This window comes from Columba livia, chromosome 6 (genome assembly GCF_036013475.1).
Source record: "Columba livia isolate bColLiv1 breed racing homer chromosome 6, bColLiv1.pat.W.v2, whole genome shotgun sequence".
Taxonomy (NCBI): domain Eukaryota; kingdom Metazoa; phylum Chordata; class Aves; order Columbiformes; family Columbidae; genus Columba; species Columba livia.
Window position 1 is genome coordinate 17,562,238 of NC_088607.1, and position 19,945 is coordinate 17,582,182.

At 36.3% G+C, this 19,945-nt stretch overlaps 1 protein-coding gene and 1 long non-coding RNA gene across 17 annotated transcripts in view; one reads left to right on the forward strand and one right to left on the reverse strand.

The window, feature by feature from the left end:
* LOC110362212 (uncharacterized) overlaps positions 1 to 19,940 on the forward strand; it is a 63,262-nt gene extending 43,322 nt beyond the window's left edge. For 3 of the 9 annotated variants that reach the window (XR_010473494.1, XR_010473491.1, XR_010473487.1), the window contains 2 exons: positions 100 to 12,578; positions 13,077 to 19,940. This is a non-coding gene — a long non-coding RNA (uncharacterized LOC110362212). The remainder of the gene's footprint in view (positions 1 to 99; positions 12,579 to 13,076) is intronic. The other 6 variants (XR_010473495.1, XR_010473489.1, XR_010473490.1 and 3 more) reach the window with 6 other exon arrangements.
* The window catches only part of MYOF (myoferlin), a 70,692-nt gene that overhangs the window by 3,111 nt on the left and 47,636 nt on the right, over positions 1 to 19,945 (reverse strand). For 2 of the 8 annotated variants that reach the window (XM_065067282.1, XM_065067281.1), the window contains 22 exons: positions 19,510 to 19,683; positions 18,322 to 18,433; positions 16,825 to 16,902; positions 14,867 to 15,048; positions 14,607 to 14,765; positions 14,349 to 14,447; positions 13,892 to 14,053; positions 13,199 to 13,364; positions 12,500 to 12,576; positions 11,523 to 11,579; positions 9,129 to 9,140; positions 7,788 to 7,886; positions 7,026 to 7,151; positions 6,094 to 6,249; positions 5,890 to 5,981; positions 4,190 to 4,360; positions 3,458 to 3,606; positions 3,099 to 3,238; positions 2,029 to 2,117; positions 1,850 to 1,945; positions 1,017 to 1,158; positions 610 to 709 (listed from right to left, as the gene is read on the reverse strand). In XM_065067282.1, the coding sequence (XP_064923354.1) occupies positions 610 to 709; positions 1,017 to 1,158; positions 1,850 to 1,945; positions 2,029 to 2,117; positions 3,099 to 3,238; positions 3,458 to 3,606; positions 4,190 to 4,360; positions 5,890 to 5,981; positions 6,094 to 6,249; positions 7,026 to 7,151; positions 7,788 to 7,886; positions 9,129 to 9,140; positions 11,523 to 11,579; positions 12,500 to 12,576; positions 13,199 to 13,364; positions 13,892 to 14,053; positions 14,349 to 14,447; positions 14,607 to 14,765; positions 14,867 to 15,048; positions 16,825 to 16,902; positions 18,322 to 18,433; positions 19,510 to 19,683 (2,638 nt within the window). Of the gene's footprint in view, positions 1 to 609; positions 710 to 1,016; positions 1,159 to 1,849; positions 1,946 to 2,028; positions 2,118 to 3,098; positions 3,239 to 3,457; positions 3,607 to 4,189; positions 4,361 to 5,889; positions 5,982 to 6,093; positions 6,250 to 7,025; positions 7,152 to 7,787; positions 7,887 to 9,128; positions 9,141 to 11,522; positions 11,580 to 12,499; positions 12,577 to 13,198; positions 13,365 to 13,891; positions 14,054 to 14,348; positions 14,448 to 14,606; positions 14,766 to 14,866; positions 15,049 to 16,824; positions 16,903 to 18,321; positions 18,434 to 19,509; positions 19,684 to 19,945 lie in introns of those variants that run through there. The other 6 variants (XM_065067285.1, XM_065067283.1, XM_065067287.1 and 3 more) reach the window with 4 other exon arrangements.

Genomic DNA, 19,945 nt, shown 5'->3' on the forward strand with positions numbered 1-19,945 from the left:
AACCAAATACAGCAGTGTAATACTAAGGTAATTTCTACTAGTTGAACACATGATTTAGCTAACTTTAATAATGGTTATAAATAAACTGTTTATTTTCAGATTTTGAGGCCTATATGATTTGCATGCAAGCTGAAGACTTTGGAGCTGTTTTAATACAGAGCAGAGAATCTTCTCCAGAGCAACATCTATACAAAAGGTAAGAATTAATAATGGTGTGAAGTAGCATTAATAGTCGTGTGAAGTAGACTGCTTAATCTATATTACAGCCTTATGTCAATACTCTTATGTGTAATTGAAGTACTTTGTTTTATATCATTTTACTTAAAGAAATAAGCAAAGTAAGTTTTAATGCACATTATAATTTCATGTACATTGTGATAGGAATTACCTGAATGTAAAGTATCTTGGTTTACCTGCAAGTAGGCCTTTACTGAATAGTCCGTTATTCATTCTTGAGCACAAGTAACCCTGTACTGCGTGGGAAAGCAGGAGTGTATCTGCATGCTCAGTGGCTCACTTTGTAAACACAGTCCTTATGTGATAATGTAAAATTGTTCATTTTTATCTCTTACTTTGAGACAACTGTAATTATTTTCTTAGAAGTCTTACCCAGGTAGTCATCCAAGGAGAATTTGTCATTATCCCATATTTGGATGATAAGTTTGGGTGGGATTCTGAATTCTGTTTTGTCAAGACTCCAAAAATGTTCCTAAAATGTTAAAAAAAATAATAATCCAAGCATCTTTTAAAAATTACTTATGAGAATTCAGTGCTGTGGCCTGTTAGTACTTGTGAATTCAGGGGCTGGTGGAAGTATGAAGGACCTTGCTAAGAGGAGAGTGCTGCTGCTGACAGTGTGGTGTTCCCGGCTTGAAGGCAAAATTGAATCCGTTCGCAATAGCAGTTCAAGGAAAGTGCAGAACTGAACCAAACCGTCTCTTTCATTATGTAGGTACAAAATTATGAGACTAATTACAATCCATATTATAAGTATTGAAATTTTTAGAAAAACTTACCTTTTTGGAAACGACACAGAGTTGCTCTGCTGGGAGATAGTCAAAAGGAAAAACAAATCTCCAGTTAAAGTTCCCTTCACCATCCAATGATCGATAGTGAACATCCGTTTTCTGCTTATTTTCTTCATTACCAGGCATCCATCTGAAAATACAGAGGGATGTGTCTGGTGCTTGTTTGCACTGTAACCACATCACTAGGTGGTTGCAAACAAGCCACAAGAGTTGCTCACAGAAGGCTGGAGGGTCTTTCACACCCTTTCTCAGTTTGGTTCCCATTTGGCACTGTAAATAGGAACATCTGAACTGAATTTCTGGTCTGCTAAGACCAGTACTGTATCAGTGGTGGGATGTTGGTGGTGTTTTTTTTTCTTTCTTTTTTAGGATAAATTAAACTAATAGCCTAGTAGTATGTTTCTCTGATTTCTCTTGTGGTTTGGGTGAGTGTTTTGTTTGTTTGTTTTGTTTGGTTGGTTGGTTTTTGTTTTGTTTTTTTTGTGTGTGTTTTGGTTTGGTTTGTTTTTTCTTTTTTTTTTTCTGGACTAGGAAATGTAAAAATTACGAATCCAGGCTGTGCAGCACCAAAGTTAACTCACTATCTTTTCAATTGTTTCCCACCTCAAGAGATGAACTTCTGGGATCTTTCACTGCACATTAACTGGTCATACTTTATCTCCTAATACTTCTGTACTTCTCGGAGGTTAGCACTATTTCAGAGGCCGTAGTGTGCACTGACTTGGCTGAACCAAATAATCTTTGGAACCTGTGGTCTAGGCATTCCCAGGACACTCTGACAGTTATTAATTTGTAAGTGTTACATGATAGGGTGCTCATACCCCTTAACGTAAATGTCACTCATTTCTTCCCCTGTGATGCTCTTTTCATCCAAAAGGACGTCTTTGGTGTTCCAGACAATCACCCGCAAGACATACCTAAGAGAGATGTTTGGGGAAAGAGAATTGAATTTGCTTGTGTCAGGGCTGCCAGCTGGTGTGCAGTATATATGGATACTCACTTCTTGGCTTTTCGGGGAGTGATGTTGAAGGGAGGGCCTGGAGGTCCTAAGCTTTTGGGGAAAACATCAACCCACATCTGGAGCTTTCCCTGTGGCAGTGGAGAAGATGGATGAGGGATTGTTTGTTGTATACGGTTTTGTCACGGTAATCCCATGGAACTGCTTATTGACATGCTTAAGTACTAATTTTTGCCACAGAGCAGAGCTCACCCATGTTACCAATGTCGGAGCTTCTCTAGACTTCAGATAGGAGCAAGCCCAATCCTTCATGCGATACAAGCTTCTACAAATGAACAATGCCAAGAATTCACATGATAGGGATGTTAATTCCTAGTGAATTCAGTGCAAGTTAGAGGCCTAAATAGTTCTCATTCTGGAGGTCCAACTTCCTGTTCTCTCAGAGGTGCTATTAAGTACAGTGTCATTTGTGTGGCTGATAGTTTGCAGCTGGTGGCCTATGCAGTGTAGATGATCCGTCCCCTTACCTAGACTCTGAAGTAAGGCAACCACTGAAGATTATATACTCTATTTCAAATGCAGGCACCTTTATTTTTGCAGTTAAGTTCTCTGGTTGCTGCAGAAACTTTCTTAAAAATACAACCACTGGCGAGTTAGTAAATGCTAGAAAACAAATGTTAGCCTTTGTTCCTCTCTAACAGAGAGGTCCAGTGTAAGACTTTGTGCTTAAACTAGCACCTTTGGACCTTGTAGAGAAATTACAAGATTGGTCTCATTTGTTGACTGTAACTTGGAAGCTCTCAAGCCAGGCTGTCTCCATTATTTTTGGTGAGGTATTAAATACATATTTCAATTTATTTCAGTACTGAAGTAATAAATCTTTCCCAATTTCCATTCTGTCAGTGTTTAAGGTGTCACTTGGGGGTCTTAGTGGCAAAACTTAACTGCATTTTTTTTACATTTCTAGACTAACTTGCCTTAGTTTCTCAGTCAAATAATGTTTTATAGCCCTCTTCCCCCTGAGTGATACCACACCACTGACAACATGACATAAATGCAGGAATGCTCTATTTCTGTATTGAAGAAACAAGAAGTAAACTGGCTCATAGTACCTGGGAGATGTTGGGCTGGAAGGTGCTATATAAGGTCCTTGTCTCCACATGTTCAGGTACTAAACCCTGGGTTCTCAGGATATGAAGGGCCAGCCGCTCTTCACCTGGACCAAGATGCTGATGCAAAATTTTGTTAGCTTCTGAAATAAAAGAAATGGACAAAGAACATGAGTTAATGAACCAGAATTTGGATTTGAACTTTAAAAAAATGTAAACCAGATATTTAAAATTGAGTGGAAAACTCTGCTCAACATTAAAAAAATCAAATTTTTTCTAATTTTCTGTAAAAAACTAAAAAAATTTATATATGTATCAATGTGTATTTAAGACAGAAATACAGAATAAGTGAACGAGCTCACCAGCTTCCTCCAAAGTATAATCTCGTCCCCCGTAGTTAATCTTTCTACCATTCTCAGAGAGGACAGGAGGAGCATAGCCTTTAAACCTGGCTACATTTTGCAGTAACTGGGTTGGTTTTAGTTGATCACGCCAGGTATTCACACCTGAACTTTTGGGAAGGAAAAGAAATACATCATAAAATTATTCAGCAGTCAGGGCATTTACATGTCATGTAAAATGTATTTATTAAACTCATTCATAAGGGGCAGCACTGTAACTGCCTAGATTGAGGCCACTTGAGTTTGAGACAGTGACATAATTTTGTACCAGCTCTATTACTTTCCAAGGCAGAATGCTTTTTTCTTTACATATCAAAGTAATTTACACTAAAAGATGCCTTCATGTTTATTTCCATGAGTAGGTCATAAAATTCTGTTAGGTGTATGTTCTCTGGACAGAAATAACACGCATTACCATATAAAGAGAATATTAAAATGTTTGGTATCATGGTTTTAAGTCAAGGTTCTTCTGAACACTTTGCAGCTTACCTTGGAATTCAGATGCTAGAGTGAGCACAACAAACACCCATGAGAAGCCATAGCATTGGTTATTAACCATATAATTCTTAAAATGAAGGAAGCACAGGTTTTTGGTAATAATTTTTTGTTTGTTGTTTTTTTGTTTTTGTTTTTTACAGAGACTGGTTACTATATCTTACAGATAAGAAATTTTCAATAGACAGAGTGACTTACATGCAATACTGCTGTGGGATGCCACAGTGAGATCCATAACGAGAAAGGAATCTGTTCTCAAGATCAATTATGGTTTCACCCACTTTTTCATCCTGCGTCAATGTGTCATAGTCATAGACTGAAATTTTCAGATCCTTTTCTTGAGGCAAGAAGCAGCTGAGTTCATACATTCTAAACATAAAAATGTCCAGTTAATGCTATCGCTCTTTCGAGCACTACTTTTTAAGCTTCAAACCAAACCAAAACAACGCCAAACTAAAACAAAACCCAACTTAAGCACGTTTAAGTTTATTTTTGAGCAATACCCTTTACAAGATATTAAAGAGATGCCAGAGGGGTGGTAGATGCCTCATCCATGGATGAGGCCAGGCTGGCCAGGGCTCTGAGCAACTTGATCTAGCTGAAGATGTTCCTGCTCATTGCAGGGGGGTTGGACTGGATGAGCTCTGAAGGTCCCTCTCAACCCAAACCATTCTATGATTCCAGTGCTGATAAATCTAGCAGTAGTTACTGCTCATACCACAATTTCTGTTTTCACTTATTAATAATTCCATTAGCACTCCTATGGATATTACATCCTTCCTTTCTGCCCAGTGTATTCCTTAGATGTTTTCTGTGCAGCACCTTGTATTGGGACTGAGAAAAAAACTAGTGTGGGTCTGCCAGCCACTTTAGAAAAAGGATGGTTGGTCAGTCCATAGTATGTGTGTGATTAGAAACTTTACATTTTTTTTTACCACAATAAAACCATAGCTGGAGCCTTAAAAACTATGGTCCAAATGTATGCTTGTATGACTAGAAGGGATTATTCTGTCATCTAGCTGTCCTACACCAAACAGACTGTATAATTTTCTCAAATTAATTATTGGAATTTACTTCCAAGATATGCAGCCTCAGGGTTTGTACTGCTGCTGAATCTGTTGCCTTTGAGGTAAAGTATTCCATGGTTCATTATTCTCTGCATCTTTTTTTGTTTTGCTTTATTTCTAGTGTAACTTTTAAACTGTGGCTTCCAGAGTAATTCTGGAAAAACTTGGAATCTTGAAGGTACTTTATACCCATAATCAAGTCTCTTTGCTGTCTATGTCTTTGCATGATCCGAACAATTGGAATCCTGCAGCACATCATTACAAAGTAGGCCTTCCCAGCTCTTTATAATGCTTCTAGTCCTCCCCTCCTGACTTTTAAAATCCTCCCCTAACTCTGGAAACCAAGCCAGACCCAGAATTTTATTAGTAATTATAAAGATGCTGTAACCTCTCCATTCCTAATTAGTATTTTTTCTATTGATATATTTCAAATATATTGTTAGTCTTTGAAGGAAAGACCAGTGTACGGGTAATGTATGTTAAGCTGATTACTCATTGTGACATCCAGTTAGTTTTCAGAGTTAAAACTTTTTCCATATTCTATAAGCTTATTTTATTCTTCTTGTATGCATAACAAAGGGCAGTTTTAATACATATACATTATTTGACTTTGTGCAATTTACCCATGTGATACAGAAAATCTGTAGAGTAGCCAAACACCCATGTTGTCCAGTGATTTCAAAGGGAAATGCCTTATGCAACTTTACACACAGTTAATTGTCAGTATGTAACTATGACTACAGCATTGGATATTTCAAATAATTGTTTATCTTAAAAAATAGGAAAACATTCTAAAATACAATAAATTGAAAATACAAAAAAATTTGTTACCTGCCAAAAATTGGGTTGAGAGTATTAGGCACATAATTATCTCTGTCTTCAATTACTTTTTTACTCAGGGATATTTTTATATAAGGATCGCACTATTTAAAATAAAAAAAAATATTGTTAAGAAATAGTTATCAAGACTAACTTTATTTGAAATACACTACAGCAGAGTTAGCTCACAGACATCCCAAAAGTAAAAAGTCTCACCAGCCCATTATTATCCTGGGGTTGAAGCTGCAAAGCTCGAACAATATAAATTCGCACGATGCACTCCTGAGGCCCACTGTCCGGGAGCTCACGGAACTGGCGAGGGGGAGCTGGAACAGTGGGATCATCAGGCAATGCATAGATTTTAAAGGATCCCTAAAAAATAATGTAAAGACTGAGTCAAGAGAAATGTAGCAAAGTTACTGTTAGGTTTGTTTTTTCTTATTTGTCCTCCACATTCACACTCTGTTTTATATAGAATAGCAAAATTACAGCCTGATCCATAGTCACTTAGAAGTCTTTTGGTTTGCTTTAGTGGAGTTTGGATAAGACTTACTACAAAGGCAAGGTTATATCCTTAGCTGATTTAAATCAATACAGCTCTTTTGATTTCAACAGTTACTTGGTTTTCTGCAACTGAGAATATGTAATATATATTCCATAAGCATCATTTAATGTACTGTTTTTATTTTTTTCTTTTGTTTGACCATTGTTTTTTTTTTTTTGTACATACCATGTTAACATTATTTTAATCTTTAAAAATCACAGAGAGAGTCACAGAAATAGTACCAAATACCTTTTCCAAATTTATTCTAAAAATGTACTTTGCTCAGAACACCTGCAGGTGAAGCTTTAGGCCTGTTCACGAGGTTGTCTGGTAAAGTTCTGTACCACAGGTACCAGGGAAGGTCACAGCAGCAGGAACAGAATTTCTTTTAAATTAGCATGTATCACGTTTAGCGTGAGAAACATGTAGCTATACATTCCTTGAAAAAGAAGGGCCTGTACCTAAGCAGTTATGAGCATCTGTTGCTTCTGTTAGCGTGTCCATGCTTAAGCTGAAATGCTTGCATGTCGACTTACTTAATAAACCACTTACATACAAAGCACTGTATGTAGCATTTGCTTGTTGCCCATTATTTGACATTTACCTTGAATTCCCCAACCACTGATGGATCATCACTGTCCTCAGATTTGCCTCTGTATAGCTTAAATGTGTCACAGAAGTCTGTTAAGCTATTAAATTCAGGTACCTTTTCCAATTCACAGTCGTACACCTTAAAAAAAGAAAAAGGAAAATGAAAAAAATGCAGTTTAGAAATTACCGCACAGATGAGCTCCACCATTGTGGCACTGCAAAGTGTATTGTATGTTTGATAGAATATCTTAAGGAACCAAAGCATTTGGAACATTTTTATTTTCACATCTAAGTGGAAGCAAATGCGATGCTTGGAGAACATGCTATCAAACTTCATTTAGGCCATGTTAAAAACAGAATAAATAGCATTTCACAAACTTATCTTTCTTCATGAGGTGTATTAGATGAGAAATGAAAGTGGTCTGGCTTCACCTTCTAACCAGACAGTAAAAGTACTGATCTTCTCTTTTCATACTTTCTGAATGTGTCTGTTTATTTAGGATCTGCCTGGCACCAAAAGAAGTCAGGAATAAAATTCCATTTGACTGAAGTTTAGATTAAACTCTTAATACATCTCTTAGTAAATGTTGTTAAGTAGAAAAGAAGCAAACGTATCTTCTCAAAACCTTCACTTCACCACATGAATTAGTAGTGGATATTTACAGGAAATCATGTACAGTTAAACTCTGAAGAGCATTTAAAAACAAAGGGCACAGCTCTGACCAGCCTTTGGGCCTATAAACACTGAGATAATTTATTTTATCCTGAGCAATACCTTTAAAGTGTCATATCCTTTTTTAATATACTGTCCACATTTTTCATGGTCTCCTATTGAAGCATAAAATTTGCTCCACCAATCAACAATTTCTTCCTCCTTAAAGAAAAGCGAATAAAAAAGTGTTATTGAGATACAAAGCCTTTTTTATATCATGCTGTACAGCAGAAACAATGAACAACAGAAACTACAAAACATACTAAAAGACAGTATACTCTGAAACTTAGTTAAGTAATAGTAAAGGTGCATCTGAAAGAAAATTAGAATGTGAATATTAAGGCTAAAACCACGGAATTTCTCTTACCCAGGTTTAGGTATCTAACCTATAATCCAGCTGCGTTGACAGTCAACAGCCAGCCATCTCCAAGCAAGCAATTAATTGCTGGTATCTAGAAACCTGTTGCAAACGACTGACTTCTGGAGGTGAGCGTATTTCTCTCCTCCATCTCTGGGCAGGGCGGCACATCTCTCGCCACCTGCGTTCTGGAGTACTGCAGTCAGGGCAAGGGAAGGGAACGTATGCTCAGCTGGTGCAGTCTTTGCTTCAGCTGCTACGGAGAAACATTGTCATACCTGGTATTCATTACAGGAATTGCGTGACTGTAAATACTACAGTGAACACGTTGAAAACTTCTGAGGGACAAATATGCTAGTTTGCTTTCAGCATTCCCATTTATTTCAAAACTGTTGCCTTGTAGTAACACTGTAACTGCTCTAATCATGCACCATTCCGTTAAAACCAGTGAGGATTGTCTGTGTTGTGACAGAATCTGGCGTTTGGAGATTGACCTTAATGTTTACCAAAGGCACTTGGAAAAAAGGAGCAGTGAGTTTTGCTGTCTTAGAAATACTTTAGTGAGCTTCAGGAGACCCTAAATGTTAGCAATCTATACATTCCACTAAAACAGTTATTTCTGTGGGGTTTTTTTATCTTTATTTAAGTCTGATAATCACTTTGTTCAATAGTGTGATATTTTCTGTGCTTATCCATAGGGATTGCATAATATAATTATCTGTCCCTGAAAATATCCTTCGATTGGTAATGAATAGTATTCATTCATGGTGTAAATTTGAAAAAGTCTTTAAGATTGTTTGAATTTAAGTAGAGTCTTAAAGTACGTGAGCTGTTTTTTAAAATATCTAGGGGCTTTTATTTCAGTCATGCATATTTTTCCTAAATTTGCCATTTTACAAGTTCACTGTAGGTTTTATGTCAAGCATTTTCAGAGATTACCGTTCTCATCCATGTGCTTCAAATGCTAATTTAGGGGCAGTATTGATTTATTGATTTGCAGTTGGGGAAAACCAACGTGTAGATTTTAAAAAAATAACAGACATTACCTTTTCCGTAAGCTGGTCATGACGATCAATTGGTAAAAAGAGAGCAAAACAAAACCAGTGGTAAGGATATGATTTTTTAATGACTTTATGAATTCTATACAGTTAAACAGACTTTAAATGTTTAGGTTTTTTTATATCGTATGTATGTAAAGTAAGTTACTAACATCAATAATTTATATATACTTTTGAAGAATACTCAGACATCATGTTTAACTTTTTTCCTGCTGTTATGTCCCAGATATTAAACTGGAGCATATATATAAACATTTTTAAAAGCAGGTTTTTAGTACTGTAGGATTTTATCACCCTGCGCTTTGTTCTTCATATAACAAAGCAAAACTGAAACTTGGTTTTCTGTTGTGTCATTGCAGTGTTCCACTCTGAATTCTGTTTATTGATTTCCATGATAGCATCATCTGTGCCTTCATCTGTGGTTGCATAGAGCACTGGATCTGATTTATCTCATTTGAAAAATGTTTCTAGGAGCACTTGCAAAACTGCATCTATTCCAGAGATTGTTTTCCAAACAACTTTCACATATATAAAGTTCAAGTTATTTTTTTTTCCTTTTTGAATATTTAGTTCTTTATAAAACAATTTGCTAATGCTCAACAGCCTTTTCCCTTTTCCTTCTACTATCATTTTTCAATTGGTTACAGGCTGTGGATTTTCAGGAGTCTGGAAGAAAGTGAATTATAAAGTACAGTATCAACCAGTATATATGTCTATGGATTTATCTGTATAAGTGTATTAGCAATCTACACAATCCAAAATGCTTCACCGGTTAAATCACAGATACCATAATTATGACCATAGTCCATTAAGAGCAAGCACCATGCATCCCATTTGGAAGCCAAGATTAGCAAGTGTGATTTTGGATAGTGTTTATGCATCATACCGTGTGTTTTAATTTAAAGGCATAATCCATAAATTTTTGTGCAAAGCAGAAGAAATATGCAAAATGCTTTATGAATACGAGCCAAATGCATCAATAGATCAGGACATCACACTGGTATATCATGGTCATTTACTTCGATTTGCAGTCTCTAAGTAATTCTCTTGCTGGGATGTGCAGGTGTACTGTATTTGCGTAGTCTTGTCTAACTTGAAATCAGAAATACAGATTTTTTTTTTCAGATTTGCACAGGACTGACAGAGGTTCTTAGGGACATGGTTTAGTGCTAGAATTAGGTTAGGTTATGGTTGGACTTGATAATCCTGAGGGTCTCTTCCAACTGTGAAATGATTCTATGATTTCTTAAAGGTAATTGGTGTGATTTCTTCTCAGAAACCACGTCATGTAGTGATTTGCAAAACTTACAGGCAGAATTCATGAGGTAATTTTGAATACTTTGCCATATTTAAATTTGTCTTTGTTTAAACACTGGTTTGTAACATTGACAATATGAAGAGTAGTTTGCATAGCTATGCAATAATGATTTAAACTCTCAATTCAAAGCCTTTTCACAAAATACATTGTGTAGAACTCTGAATCTTTCATCAAAGCATAATGTTGGAAGAGTTTAAATTAGGGTTTGCGGTTTTGTGGTGTTTGTTTGTTGTTGTGGTGTAGGGATTTTTGTTTGTTTTTTGTTTTTTCCTTGATATACCTTCATATGTCTCCTCAGCTAATGCACTTGGTAGCTTCGGGAAGAAGAGATTAATAGAAAAAATAATCAAAACCTTAAGACCTTCTTTAAAAATTCCCAAAGCAAATAATGCATTTTCAATATTTTGGTATTACTGTTACTAAAACTGGTAAGCAGGATGTTCTCACAGAATGCCAAAACACAGAATAAAATGCCATATGATAAATCTGAGATTTTGGAGTGAAATATTCACATGGTAAAGATCATGTAATGGTTACTGTCCTTTTTTTTTAGCATATCCATTAACTTTACTGCGGATTTTTATATTTGAAGTTTCTAAGACACTAACACTGAACTATTAGCTTTTGGGTCCTCTTGAAATTATGGGAAAAAAAATAAGAGATACGTGTTTCCCTAGAAAAGCTAGACTTAGAATTTTATTTACTGTAGATTTATTTTACTCTCCAGAAAGTTCACTTTTAAACAAAGTTTTACTATTAATAGTGTAGTTAAATCCTGTTGATTTTGTGCTTTTAGTAAATAGATTCCAAATAAGTTGACACACAGAGTTTTTAATAGTTAATACATTTTGTACAAACATGGTAAGACTTTCGGAATAAAGATACCTTAATATTTGTGACTAATTATACTAGACTTATGAGCATCATCTCCTCCAAAATCTCTGTATGAAATAATTGTCAAGAGAAGTCCAGCCTTGTGACCACGTCCCATTAACATTCTTCCCCCACCCACCCCCGGTCTGGTCATCTCCATGCATTAGCTGGGGACATACATACATACATACATGCACTGTTGTTGGAGAAGCCATTTTGCTGAGTGCTGCTGACATACTGCTTAAACACTAGAAATTGGAATGTAATTGATGAAATTTTGGTATTTTGTGTCCTCAGGGTGTTCTCTGCATATCATTTACACTTTCCACAGTTGCACTAATTTCAATTCGAATTGTTTTGAATATTCTTTTCTCCGTCAGAGATGCTATCATTGTATCTAATGTTATATTTGGCTTGCGTGATGTCAAACTCAACAAAACAAATTGTGTTTCACCTTATGTAGCATTTCAGGTTTTCCCTGCTATAGCTGAAAATGTGTTTCACCTTATGTAGCATTTAAAATTTTCCCTCTTCTGGTTGAATTTAACTACACAAATTCAATCAATTTTGCCAGTGAGTTCAAAGTGATAAGTTTTCTTTGTTGTTTTAATCTCTTTTCTTAAAATTTTTAAAGGAAATGAAAATTCTCCATACCAGCTATCAAACATTTATATTAGAACAGAAGGCTTAATTCAGATAAAAGTTAAAAGACTGTTGTAAAACCCATGACTCTGATAAAATGAACAGCCAAAGGTCTGTGTTACCTTGGCTTTGGTTCTGTACCCACCAAAGCAAACACTTTCTCCTAGCTCCTTTGTTTAGAAGCACTCAGTCTGTGCAAGATCAGGCTGCTGTAACCATCAGCAGTGGACAACTGGGTGAAGTTCTACCATATGCCTCGGTAGCTACTGAACAAAGGAATTCACTCTTAAGCTACTGGGTGAACTTTACCATGCATAAACAGCTATAGTTTTATGTTTACTATATGAAAACAGACGTTAGAATGATTAACGTATTTCCTTTGCTTTCCTGTCACAAAGTAACTTTTGTTCCCTCTTGCTTTGCAGGCAGAAGGTTGCATATGTTTCTGACAATTTTGCTGTCGAGATAGTTTCTCAGAAAGCACAGAGCTGAAGAAGAAAGTCAGGCATCAAATTTCAAAGCTTACCTGAGCCGCTAGCAGTGGCTGCGTGTCTTCCATTTCAATTACTGTATCCTGGCGAGGTGCAGCAGAAAGGAGACTAACTGTAAGCCAAAGATTTTATTAAAGCAATATGATGTAAGGAAAATATCTTACTAAACATTTTCATCAGAGTTGAAGTCCAAACAGTTACAAAACATGTAAAAGAATTCAGTGGCTGTATGTTTGATCCTCGAAAGAAAGCAATTAGTTGCCATCTGTTGCTAAAAATACACAATATATTTTTGTGCAGGATATGCAAACATTTCTAGAATATGTAGAATTTTTAAAAATAGTAAAACTTGGAAAAAAAATATAGAGGAAATGTGAGCATTGTATTCAGAGCATTCTTGCTGGAATACTGGATCATGATGTTGGTACTTAGTGTAGGGGTAATATGCAGGTAGTTAAATTCCAGGTTGATCCTAAAGAGGAACTTCAGGGAACCAGTTATTATTAATAACTGTTAATAACTCTGAGGGTGGACTTGCCTTTTCACTCTGCCCTCTTATGTGCCAGCTCCACAGAATACTGCATTAATACTGTGATTTTCTTTTTCTTTCAGATCACGTTATCTCTCCAGAGGTACACGAGATGGCTATTTGTCAGTACCGTATGCGGAGTAAACACTGAAGACAGGTTATTCTAGCATAAGAAAGTAGAATTTTTCATTTTCTAGCTGTTTACCTTTCAGTTGTGGTGCGATGTCTTCTTTAGCAGTGTAGGGGTCACAGCGAAAGCTTTCCAGTAAATCAATAGTACACTGTCCCACGATGGGCTTCCGTCCAAATGGCCTGTGGTCTATTACTTTAATAACAAGAGATGGACTGTACAGCTCCTCTTTTGGCAAAAGCTAAAAATGAAAGGTCAGAGTTTTTTTTATAATGCCAACAGAAGGAAAATGAAGACTAAAGATTGCCTCCCTAAATTAGAGCTGTTACTTCATTTATTTAATACTGAACTATGTTCTATGGCTGTTTGGTGAATGAAAATTTCTAACCTTATATTATGATTTAATAGAAGTCAGTGGGAATAAGTTTAATTGCCTCAAATCTTGAATTTTCTTGACTCTTGCACAGATCCCATCCTAGCAATAAGAGAATAGCCACACATCTGCAGGTAAATTGATGCTTTTTCATATATATATATATATTGCACTGAATTATGCATATAAGATGGTATAATTTATCAGCGATTGTACAGACATGTTTATATGATCTTGATTAGAATTTTCAGGCTCAGTAAACTGCTTAATGTTAAGTCAAAAAAGGATGTGTAAGTTTTTCTATTCATTCTTGCATAACAAAACCTTGAGCTTTCAAAGTACGGGATAACTGATTTTTGCCATGGATAGCTGATACATAGCTTTTTGCAACGTACAACTTTCATGAAGAGAACCGAAGATGGAAAATTTGGTGTCTTTTTGAGGTTTCTGATCACCACAGATTCCACCCTTTCACCCCCACATTCCACAATGAGACTCGGAGACATAACAGGTGCCAGCTGGTAGTTTTTCATGTTCCGCAAACCCCAAGCCAGGATCTGTAAAATAAAATCTAATATAACCAAAGGTAGAAGAGACATCAAGATGCTTAATGTGGTACTCAAAAAAGTAGGAAAGAAGAAATTAAGTATTTTCCATAATAAAATGTGACTGGGAAAATATTTCAGGGTGGTTCTTCTAGAAACATTAATGGAAAAAATGAAACTCAAAAACACAGAAAAAACCCCCCCCGTATTTCTCACTATATTTTTTTCTTAAGTAAATGCACAAACTTACTATCAAGAAGATGAGATGACGGTACTTGTACTCAGTTAGTTTAAGAACAACCCATACCTCAACAGCCGTAAGTTGAACTACTGGTCTGATTCCCTGAGGTACCATGTAAAGCTTTGGTGCTCTTTGTGATGGAAGAATCGGAAGGTTGGCACCACTCTATTAAGACACAAACATGAATATTAGTTTCTCTCATCTTCCTTAAATAAAATACCTTGCAAATACGAAGACAATTCTTCAACATTATGACTTGCAGTGAGAGGATATATAATATATCATATTATACATACACACACAATAATGGTAAGAAATATACACCTTGTCCTTCAAAATAAGTTCTGCAGCAAAAAGAATGTCTCCACTGGCTTTGCCATTATTTATTACAGGATACCAGAGCAGTTTTGGTGTGATGTCCTCTTCTGGTATTAACTTGACCATGGGGGAACAAATACTTCTTCCAAGGAATTCATCTTTACCCTGCAACCAAAAATAGCAATCTTAGCCATTAATGTTATTCTCAATTAATATAAATAAATAAATAAATAAATAACCAATCAGGGTAAAAAGCATTCACCTACCACTTGGTCACTGTCGAAAAGTTCAATGACAACATTAGGTGGGTTTTGGGCCACTGTCTGTGGGTTCCCATAGATCTCAATTTCATGAAATATGAGAGTTTGGTCCCATGTAGGATTTAGAGTTGAATGAATGATCTCGGTTGTTTTGCTTTGATGGAGGAAAGAAACATGAGCATATGGATCTGAAATATCATGCAAAGATTAAAAACACAGAGTTACAAACAAACAAAACCCCATCAAGCCATAAGGCATACAGGCACCATTTTTTATCAAATATAGTATATTATTTTTCTTTTGTCACTACCAGTTCTATAAGCCATTCTATTTAAAACAAAAGCCCACATATACACATAATTTACATTTAATAGAGCAAATTCCATTTCGTTACTAAATAGCTTCCTTTATTAATAGTATAAATGAAAATGATAAAACATCTCGCAAATCAGAAAGAAAATCTGAAAAATAAAATGAAACACTGGCTATACTAATCTCCCTTTAGTTATTGTCCCTAGAAGCTTTTTTTGCTTGTTGTCTCCATGTATATACAGCTGTACAGACTCATAAATAATACAGAGAAATAATTCTAGTTCTGACTAGTTGCGAAACAACATTCTCCCAAGCTGTATTGCTCAGATCAAGTTTTGGTTTCAAACATGCTTATTTATAGCAACCTCTTCTTGTAAAACAGCTGAATGATTAAAGTGGTCTAGGCCCAGTGGCAGGTCTTTAAATCATCAGGCTCTATAGAAGGTATCCGACGATGGTCATTAACATTTCCTGTACAAATTGCAATTACTAAGGACTGGAGGCTATTTTAAAGGTTATCTTTAGATCAGTTTCAACAGCTTCTGGCTAAGAACCTGAACAGAGTTTTACAAAATTTGGCTAAAACTTCAAACTAGTTTTAGAGGAAAATAAAATTAGATGTGCTAGTTTATGTGTGACTGCATCTCGGGTCCCTATCTTGAATTCTACATATCCAAATTAGAGGCATGTATTGTTGTTTCTTTGTATTGTGCTGCATTTTGAAGTAAGACCAAATATACACAGGCGGCTGTATAAAAGACTCCCCTCATTTCAGAAAACAGCACTAAAATATCTGTAACTCTATGTCTTTTGTAATAAATTAGTAAATGCATCACACTTAATTATTAATTAAAACACGGAGAAAAAGAATGCCATAAATGGAGATTGATGGGGAAAGAAAATTCTAGGCTGCTCATTTCATCTTTGTCTGGACTTATTTAAAGGGAAGTGTAAAGGCATATTCTTACAGAATCTAATTTCAATTTGCCCTCTGACTACACTGTGAAATTTTAATTCTAATTAGCAAAAATTAAATACTTGATAATCTGGGTATTGAATTAGCCTGACTACAAAGAGGCCAAATGGATACAGCACTGTTGGGATACCTAAGAGCTGAAAATTGCCATTACTATTGAAAAAAGGGCAACAGGTACACTTGTATGAAAAAACAAAAGCCATGCTTATTAGTAAGGGGCAGTGTAGTTTTCCACAGGTTCATCTCAGTAACGCATTAATGTAAAATACTGAACGCTGAGAGGCAGTTGGTGACGTGACAGCCATCCAGCTTTCCTCATCCTTGCTTTTGTGTGAGCTTCCTGCAGGACAGCTTAGGAACCGCATGTAGGCTTAGAAGGAGAAGCTAAGGAAGGCACAGGGATCAGTCCTGGGAAATTCAGACCTTATCTGAATTCCCATTCCCTCGCTGAGAATTAGTTGGCAGCAGCAGGTGCTGCACATTCAGAGCACTTATTTTTGTGCAGCTCCTGGGGCAGTACTAACCAAATCTGGATCATATGTAATGAAGCTGAGACTTCATGGTGCGGTTTCAGTAGCTGGAACCTACCCACAGACCTTAAAGATTTAAGATATTCTGTAGCTAAATCGAGTTACACAAGTGGGTTTTCTGCCCCATTATAATGATTTTTCCATACCTGAAAAGCTGTCTTTGTCTAAAGCCATGAGATTTCTTGCTTGGTAGACGTAACAGCGAAGGTGGTAAGTATATACTCCTGTATGAAATAAATAAAAGAGTTCAACTGCATTACGCAGGCTTCTTTTCTGCAATGAAGATATTTTGAGTTTATAAAAATGCTTTACACATTTTAGCTCAAGCACTGCAGCACATTTCTGCTTTTCTAGGAACAGGTGTACTAATACCAACAAGCTACGACCTGAAAGCATTTATTCCAACACTGTTTAAAGCAGAAATTAAAAAATAAACATAACAAACAGAAAACAAGCAAAACACAAAAAAAACCCCACAAGATTAAAGCTACTTGGATGTTTTTCATCGCATGATCATCTAAAAATTCTTCTATTCAAAAATTCCCCTTTGAAATGCTGTCATAAGCCAGTACCTCCAAAGAGAATCAAGAACTGGGCATTCCTGGGCTTACTACGGCACTTACAGGGACCTGGGAGTTTCACATTTTTAGCTGTTAGGTCTAGAAAGTTAATTCCAATTGCAACTCTATCTGTTTAGCTACAAGATTAAAAAATAAAATAAAATCACTGCAGTTAAGGCGGACTAGCGAAAACGTGAGAGCAGCCCAAGCCCTGGACAGCACATGGCTAAGTTACTTCAGCTGTTCTTTAAAAGATGTAAGCTCTAACCCTTTCAAGCCCTTGGAAAAATCTGAGCCACACACAGCCTCAGTGAGCTGAAACCTCTGAAGTCTGGTAAGAAAAGGTGCCTTTCTGCTCCTATTGTGGTCATTATTTAAAAGAAACCACAATAATCTTCCTCAGCTTCTGAAAGACAAGATTTAACATTTAGGCTCCCATTTCTGGGGGGAGATCAAGTTCTGCAGAGTCCAAATAAAGACAAGTGTTCCAGTCAGAGATCCTCAAAAAGGGTTTCGAGTCTTAGGAGTGGATGCAATTGGCCTTTTTTCCTGTTAACTGACAGTGGTGGATCCCACTGCAGTGATTCCAAGGCATTGAGAGTCACTCCACATGGGCAAAGTTAACATTTTGTTCACTTTGCCAACTCACCTGCATGGTCTTACTGCTTCCTCTGGGTCAGGCATTTGTCTGACCCTGCATTGAGCTGGTTAAGTGAGCTGAAACAGCAAAAAATTGGTTGTACATATACTATCTCTGCTGGCTTAGCTTCCTGCATTGTTACGGAAGGACCTTAAGGCTAAAAAAGCATCATTTAAAATAGACTAAAATTCAGGTGCTGCAATAGCTTTAAAATTCCTGTCCTGTACAGGTTTTAAACATGTCTCCATGACAGTGGACTGAAATATCGAAATGACTAACTAATTTTTCTTTTAGTAGCCTAAATAGAGCCCAATCAAGGATCAGATAGTAACTGTAACAGAAGGTATGTAAACCTATATGTAAACCACAAAGAACTGCAATTGTGTTTGAGACCAGGGAGAAACAGACGTGATTTACAAGAAAGGAATTGTTAAAGAACCTACTGTCAAAGTAGCAGGAAACAAGCGGTGTATTGGCACCAAACACCTTTGTAGCCGACTCCTTGGTTTTGTCTGGACTCTTCCCATCTCCATCATCAACACTAGTGTCTGCTCCCTGAAGTTATATACAGAAAAAACAGTTACTGCATATTTACAAACATAGAAGGAACCTGATAAAAGTAAACTGTTTGTGGGAATATACAGAGTTTCAGTCTCTCCTCCAGGACAAGGTTGAATTTAGTTTCCTGAGTAAATGTACTTAAAAAGATGTTTACTCATGTCTGAAGGTCATTTCTTGCTGCCATTGAAGCTGGGCAGAAGTAAGATCCAGTCATTTCATCTTACTTTCCAGACATTCTGGAGATACACCAACTACCTGCCAGCCCTTACTGAAGGAGAGGTGGCAGGTGTTCTGCACTGCGCTGTTGCAGAGAACTGCTCCAAGGCCTTATCCTAGCAATGGCCCAGGAAGGATACTCAGAAGAGAAACTGAATCGAGAATTTTTAAACTCTGTGGAGCCACTTATGTGGAGAAAGAAAATGCTATCATGAATCATGGTCGACATTTGGTGCAAAAAAGAGAAACAAACCAAGAAAAAGCCACAAACATTTGTTAATGCTATACAGTCAGAGTTAGAATAATGAGTTTAGACAAACAAGTAGCTCTCTCACATTATTTGCTCCAGTTTGTATTTTGGTAAATAGAGCTTGTCTATGAAGCTGTGTTAACCTGAAAACTTGAGTAGTGGTGGTCTGTTTGTGATTTATGACATTCTGGCTTCCCAACACTTTGTTTTCCTTTCTTGTGTTTGTTTATACATGCAAATATTAATCACAGCCAGCTGTTTCAATGCGTGTTGTTTCTATGCACCTGAAAAGCTTGAGGTATCTTTTCACTTTACTTATAGAAGGCTCATCTAGTAATATGGCCTTTTGCTCTAAATCTCAGATAATGTAATAATAAAAATAATTTGAAAAATAAACTAATGAGCATGTTATGCAAGAGTCTCTACTCTGACTTTCATGGTCCCTTTTCAGACTCTAAACAATTTAAATGCTATAAACTCTATTAGTTCCTCAGTTATACATCAATCTAACAACTCAGGGATTAAAATATCTGATATACTAATTGTTTATTTATGGTAGATTAACAGATTGGATTTATAAAGACTTTTGATACTCTGTCCTTACCAAAGCACCTTCAAGTTTAAAGATAGCTGCTGCACCGTGTGTCTCTGAGGGAGCCATTTTTCGTCTCCATCGTCTTCGACGGAAAGTATCAGAACTGCGTTGTTTCCAGTGAAATTTCCAGCCAATCAAGGAAGCGTATTCCCATCCTTCTTGATCTTCATATGAAGACATTCCCTGGAAGACATAAATCCGTGTAATCCAGAATGTTGTATAAATGTAATGAAAAACATCAGAACTTGCCCTGGCAGGCATAATAATCCCCTCGTAAACCAAAGCTGGAAACATCAATTTACAAAAAGACAAAAGGAATATAATGAAAACATACAAGGTTGTTCTAGATATTTTTTGTTTGGTATTAAATTATTTTTTCCGCAAATGAGTAATCTCATGTAGATTTTTTCTTTTAAATAAACTCAAACTGTTACAATGTTCCTGT